Here is a 7,500-nt window from a genome sequence, read left to right as displayed (position 1 = left end):
TCTGTATTATTATTGGTTACATAAAATTGTATTGTGTGTGTGTGTGTGTGTGTGTGTGTGTGTGTGTGTGTGTGTGTGTAGCCGGATGGTACCGTATGGGCGATCAGAGAACAGGACTGGATCCGGTATAAAGACCTGACGCTTCTTTCAGGCATCGTCACGGAGACGCTGATTCGGCGACTCGACTGATCTGAGAGAAAGAATTCTGGCACTCGGAGGACACGGACCTGCTTTCAATTCTGTGTGCGTGTGCGTGTGCGTGTGCGTGTGCGTGTGCGTGTGCGTGTGTGTGTGTGTGTGTGTGTTCTGACCATCAATTCAGTATTTTCAAAACATTGTTACAGGTGATGACATGATTTCAGTGTTTAAAGTGCAATCGCTTCTATTTCTAAAAGGTTTTTGATTTTTTTTCTTTCTTTTTTTTACTTTTTTTGCTAAACTTACGCTTTCTCTCTCTTTCTCTCTCTTTCTCTCTCTCTTTCTCTCTCTCTCTCTCTCTCTCTCTCTCTCTCTCTCTTTCTCTCCCTCTTTCTCTCTCTTTTTCTCTCGCTCTCAAAAAAGTATAATTCAAATAGAGAATAAAAAAACTGTGAAACATTCTGAACATTTTATACACACTTTTTTTTAAAAATATGTACAGCTAAAGCTTTACTTACTATATATTCAATAAAGATTTCCTGTCTATAATAATCTTTTTATTGTTATTTATTTAATGACTACATTTGTAGGAACAGTTTACCCATTTTATTATTATTATTATTATTATTATTATTATTATTATTGTTGTCATTTTCGTATTTGTCAAAAAAATATTTATGTACAAACCTTTTTTACATGTAGATTCGACAACCAAAATGACAAAGAAAGTTCTGTTATGAAGCTTCTAGAGCAAACATGCCGTAATCAGAGCATTTCAATTCAGAGCATTTCCTCACTCATGCACAAAACATGAAGAAAACCACTTATCTGTGAGGCGAATCACATGAAAAACGCTACTATCTTTCATGATACTGATGTAAGAGAGGTGAGGAGACCTGGGGTGCATTTGGCATTCTAATTCATTCCCAACATGTTCAATAGGGTTGGAGCTCTATAGCAGGTCACTCAAGATCTTCCACCTCAACCAGTTTGCTAAGGAGCATAAAGATTGCACTCTGGATCAATAGAAAAAGGTCATGTGGTCTGATGAGCCCAGATTTGCTCTGTTTCAATTTAAGAAAAGAGGCAGATGAAGTGATCATCATGCCTAATGTCTACTGTTCCAGCCTGTGGGGGCAGTGTGATGATCTGCACCAGTTATAAAGAATATAGTGAATGACCAGGAATTTTTCATCGATGGCACATGGCACATGCTCAAATGGTAAAAGAATGGTTCAGGGAGCATGAGAATCATCGTCACACATGGGTTGGCCATCACAGAGTACAGAAACTTAACCCCATTAAGAATCCTTGGTATGTGCTGGAAAAGTCCATTATCAATAGAAGAAGAAGTGGTGAGTATTGAATCCAACTCTGGACCACACTGGGATTGCATAAGCTCATTAAAATGATGTGTACATTTCATACGTGAAAGCAAGAGCGCCCCCTGTCGACAATCTTTTTTCCTACACTGATGGAAAGGCTAGCTGAACCCTCTGACTCTGCTGGAGGGATTATTCAACTTGACCATCTTACTTTGATCATTTTTTATATTTATTTCTCTTTCTTGCTTTTCTTACTCACAGGTTCAGTCTTTCTGGACGATGGGGAATTCTACCCAACCTGGTAACAGTCCAATAAGAACTGTGAGATGAACTCTGTTCCTCCTAAATGATCCAGACCCAGTCTTGCCATGATATGAGCTGTTAGGTGTGGATATTCTACCCAGATTTTAGTTTCAGGATTCACACTTTCTGTCAAGGTGAGTTCCACTTCAAGAGCTTTTCCAAAACAGCAGGTTGTGTTGGGTTCATCCTGGTCTGAAGGATTTTATCAACCCAAAGTGCTCCAAGAAATGATAATCATTGAACCATAGACAGGGTGATGGATGTCATGGTCTGGACCAAACTGCTGAAGAAATCAGAACACACAGTACATCACAGCCTGCTGCGTGTGGAGCTGTGGAGCAGTCAGAGAGCCCATGCTGAAGCCTGAAGACGACACAAAGCTCCTACAATAAACTTTAGAACTGGACCATGGAGCAATAGTAGCAGGTGGCTTATTTAGGAAAGTGATGTCACCAGGATGCATTATGGGAAGAGGGTTAGCCAGTGGTGACAGTGTGATGCTTTGGGTGATGTTTTGTGGAAATCCTGCTGTTCATGTAGATGTTCTTTTGTTGATTATATACCACTACCTTAAGATCTACAATGCAACCAAATGTTAACCTGGAGTAGATGTAGATGTTCCTCTGTGTGTTTTTGTGTATTTGAGGTTGTGTATTTGAGGTTCTCAGGGATCAGGAGAAAACTCGTGCTGCTTCCCTGCAGCTCCTGGACAGTGTTTTTCTCGCCCTGTGTTTAGAAGAAGCGATGGTGGAATGTAAATCCAGCTATAAAGAGACACTCTATTAAAACAATTAAACAAACACCTCGAACCTTCTGCACCATCCTCCTCTCTTCGCTGAATGTTTCCTCAGATGTTCCATCCTCATGTTTATAACAGAGGCTTCGGCTTCTACAAACACAGCCTGCACTGTAATCCATGCTAGGGTCATGTGACCAACCCGGAATCTTGCAGGGATCATTTCTGATGAAATTTCTTATTTTAGAACATTTGAATGTTTTTTCATTTGTCTTTCACTTGTGTCCAAGCAGGTACAAGGAGATTAAAGCTGTAAGTTCTTGCAAAATACAATGACTTCTGTTAAAAATATATTGATTCTCAAAGTTTGCATATAAAAATGAAAGTTTGTGGATACATGATCATAAGGTTGCTATGTGCCTCTTTTTGAACATCTTATTTAACTTTTAGTCTCCATTCGCTCTTACAATGAGCTCCACTCTTCTGGGTAAATTATTTTTACTAGATGTTGTGGAGATTCATTGAAGTACCAGGGTGTTAGTAGGTAGGTAGGTAGGTAGAGATCGAGTCAAGTCAAGTTTATTTCTATAGCGCTTTTCACAACAGACATTGTCTCTAAGCAGCTTTACAGAAATCAACAGTCAAGGTGAATGATGTGTGTTTATCCCTGATGAGCAAGCCGAACCCATCCTCATTTGGGTGACATCAAGAGTTTGATCATAAATCTTTCAACACTACAGAACACTGGAGAGTGAGAACTAACATGAGCACAGGAGTATAAGATTATAAGTAATGTTCTTTCTACAGTCTGATACAGTCTTTATGGTTATAAAACTAGGAGCTACTGAGCTCAACATTTGTGATCATCACAGATCCAACACCAGCTTCTCCATGCCAGAGCCTTTAAACACTGAATCTGCATCAGTGCAGAAGTAGTTGGCATCTACTTCTTCAAAGGTCCATAATCTTCATGAGGTGGGACGTGCCAAACCTCAGGATGCCTCGAGAGAAAGAAGCAGTGGAGAGGAATTAGCGTAGCTGCTGTTCATGATATTAACAGCACAAGCTGATAATGTGCATGTGATCAGATGTTCTGGAGCACAAGGTTATGATGTGATGTGTGTTATGTGTAGAACTCGCTACAAAGATTTGTCTCTAATCTACACTTAAACTGGGAGAGTGTGTCTGAACCCCGAACTCTGTCAGGAAGACTATTCCAGAGTTTAGGAGCTAAATGTGAGAATGTTCTACCGCCTTTAGTGGACTTTGCTATTCTAGGAACTACTAGAAGTCCAGAGTTTTGAGATCTCAAATAGATATTGAGGTGGGATGGGTAGATATTGAGGCTGTGGGGTAGATTGAGATTGAGGCTGGGAGGGGGTAGATAAATATTGAGGCTGTGGGGTAGATAGAGATTGAGGCTGGGGGGTAAATAAAGATTGAGGCTGGGGGGGTAGATAGAGATTGAGGCTGTGGGGTAGATAGAGATTGAGGCTGGGGGGTAAATAAAGATTGAGGCTGGGGGTAGATAGAGATTGAGGCTGGGGGGTAAATAAAGATTGAGGCTGGGGGTAGATAGAGATTGAGGCTGGGGGGTAAATAAAGATTGAGGCTGGGGGGTAGATAGAGATTGAGGCTGGGGGTAGATAGAGATTGAGGCTGTGGGGTAGATGTCAGATGGAGATGACAGGGACAGGGTAACAGATGTATACTGTGTGTGTTTTAAACCGGTCTCCTGCTGGGCTTGTGCTGGTGTGGGCTGAAATGCAGTTGGTGCTCAGAGGAGGTCTCAGTGCTGATGGACCTCACACACACACACACACACACACACACACACACACACACACACACACACACACACACACACTCATACTTGCATGACCCTCCACATAGCACACTTTTTATTTCAAAATCTATTTAAACTCGTGTTTGTTATCTGAGCGTCTATATAAGAATAAGAACAATATCAGGACTAGGAGAGAGCCCTGGGGGATGCCAGATCATTCTTCTTCATCATTTTATGAATCTCATTTAACGATCTGGAAATTAATATTTATATCAAGCAGGTGTGTAACTGATGATGAGCTCTGATCTCGTGTCCAACAAAACTAAGATGTTTTTTATTTGTTGTTTTTCAGGTTGCTGCATTGGAGACCCAGGAGTCAGAAGCGAGTGTTCTTCTACTCTTCACTAAATGAGATGTGCTCCTCATATTCACTAAAGGTGAAGAAGATGAGGTGTGTATGTAAAGGTATATATATATTATTAGGGCTGTCAAATTCATTTTAAAAGCACAAATTTTATTAACGTGCGATTCAATTCAGTTTGACCATTTATATTAATAATATAAATAATAATATAAATAAATAAATAAATAAATATAAAGGAGGCCAAATTAAAACCTTCAACAAAACAAACATTAATTTATAACCTACCTGCTTCACTTGGACATAAAAAAAATAAAATAATAAACTCCACCAAAAAATGTTTTAATCGCTTAACATTTGTTTAACTGATGAGTCGAGCTCTAAATGTTTTCTTTTAAATAAACAAATTCACAAACATTCTCAGATTCTGTAATCCGTATAAAAGTTAGAAGAGGTACAGTTTCTACGGTATCACCTCATTAAATGTCCGTGTGGAAACATAGCAAAAGTTCTGTTTGGTGTCCTGATGATTTGCTTCATTTAAAACACCAGAATTACTTTAAAACATTTACAAGTATATTTAGTCTTCATGCACTATATTGAGTTTGTCTTCACTAATAAACATACATTTGTTTAAAGCATCAATATTTGTCCATGTTCACGTTGATTAGAGAATTAAACATGAGAAAAGTATTAATTTAAGATATTTAGAACGAATAAAAATATGGGATTAAGTTGCGAGTTAAGTCATGACAATCATGCAATTAATCATGATTAAATTTTGAAATTGTATTAAAATTATTATAAATTATATTAACAGCCCTAAAAATAATAATACATGACCTCCAGTTACCAGCGTGACACTAAAACAGTTAGTAATAATGGCTATATATAGCTTTTTACTTAAGTAAATGTCAAAACCCAAACTACTTTTTCTTTAACTTGAGTAAAAAAGTGCAGTCAGAACTTCAACTTTTACCAGAGTCTTTTAAAACATAAATATCTACACTTCTAATGAAGTGAAATTTAGAACAGATACAAATCTGCAATTAATCATAAGTTTCCTCATGACAATCATGCGATTAATCGCAATTAAATATTTGAATCGATTGACAGCCTATACATCATATGCATAGATAGTAAAGGTCCAGTAGTCATTTTTTTCTTCCTAATACAAATAAAAACACTGTATAGATTAAAGCATGAAGGTAGAGACGTCTGAGAATTTGACAAAGTTGATCTCAGACTGTTACGAAGCGCTTCTACTGGAGACTCGTTAATTAAATGTTAAGAAGACGAAGTCTCCGCCCATTCCTGTGCTGTTGTCGATGGAGGCATGATTTGGTTTATTGTGAGAGGAGTGTGTGCTGTAGAGTTCTGTGTGAACCTCCACAGTGTTTGTTAAGTAAAAGGAGATTGTCCAGAATTAGACACAGATGTCTACAGCACTTCTGACGGAGTAATGCAGCTCAGCTGTCTCCCTATTTTTCCTACTATTTTAAATGTCTCTCTCGCTCTCGGGCCATGTGCTTCAAGCTCCGAAGACTAAACAACTAAACGGTTTGTCCTTCCTGTTCCAGGTTGCATCTCTGCTTTTTCCCCACATTAACCACAAAAATAAAGGGCCAGTATTAAAAATCTCACCATGTGATTGATATAGACATCTTCTGTGGCCAGTATTGGGACATCTAAGTCTTCCAGCCATATGTGTTTCTTTCCCAAATTATTAGCACAAAGTCAAAGGCACACAACTGTATCAGACGTCTTTGGACGCATGAACTTCACTTGAACTAGGAGACCCAAACATGTTCCAGCATGACAATGCTCCTGTGCCCAAAGCCAGCTCCATGAGGATCTGCTTTCCATGGGTTGGATGTGTGTGGAAGATCTCCTGCTATAGAGTTCTTATGCTATTGAACATGGCCTCCTCTCCTCCCCTCACTTACATCAGGACCTGACTAACACCCGTGTAGCTGAATGAATCTCAACAAAATTTAGTGGAACACATTTTCAGAAAAGTGGAGCGTGATTGGAGAGTAAGGTATGCACATTAACTCTGATTTGTTATCGTTTCCATAGCAACGCCTTCGTCTGCAGAGGCACACACAGAGTACGCTCCACTGGCCACAAACAGATTTTTAAAAGACGCATATATTCGCTGATTGCGGTTGATACGGTTTTCCTGTAACGAGACGTTTGTTTGATATTTATGAAAGCAGTCTCCAGTTTCAGCGCTTTATAACCAGCTGAAGATTTTTCTTTTTTCCGGATACCAAAAGATGACAGACTAATGCCTTTCTGTGTTTAACTTCACATTTGCCCTGTACTGTATTATATGTAAAAATATATAATAATGCACCTTGTACCATATTCTTGAGTAGCAGCTGCACTGAGGTGGTCTCTGCACCTGAACCTCATACTTTGTAATAATATATTATATGTATAGAATTACATATAATATAATACATATAATACATGTAATTGTACATACATGTGTATATTTAATTATATATGTATATTAGATTCATTTATTTATATTTATTGCCGGTTGCATTTTAGGTTAGATTTTTACTGCATTTCATTGGCCCTGTACATGTACTTTGCACAATCTAATCTAATCTAATCTAATCTAAATTAATCTAACCTAATGTCGCTATTTAATAATGAGAAGTTGCTGTGCTGTAATGGGAAAATAATTAGTGTGGGTGAGGCTGCAGTAACTAGTAATTACATAAATTTATATTAAAATGTTTTATCAAAATTGATATTGATTCAAAATCGCTTAGTGAAAAAATGTCTATCTATCTATCTATCTATCTATCTATCTATCTATCTATCTATCTATCTATCT

At 38.1% G+C, this 7,500-nt stretch overlaps 1 protein-coding gene across 1 annotated transcript in view; it reads left to right on the top strand.

Moving 5' to 3' along the window:
- Positions 1-690, top strand: part of bin2b (bridging integrator 2b) — a 40,879-nt gene extending 40,189 nt beyond the window's left edge. The window contains exon 12 of the mRNA XM_083563338.1: positions 82-690. Coding sequence (XP_083419464.1) covers positions 82-189 — 108 coding nt within the window. The 3' untranslated portion in view covers positions 190-690. The remainder of the gene's footprint in view (positions 1-81) is intronic.
- Positions 691-7,500: the final 6,810 nt, after the last annotated feature.

Source organism: Silurus aristotelis, assembly GCF_946808225.1.
Source record: "Silurus aristotelis genome assembly, chromosome: 2".
Lineage (NCBI taxonomy): Eukaryota > Metazoa > Chordata > Actinopteri > Siluriformes > Siluridae > Silurus > Silurus aristotelis.
This window is presented reverse-complemented; position numbering and strand designations above follow the sequence as displayed.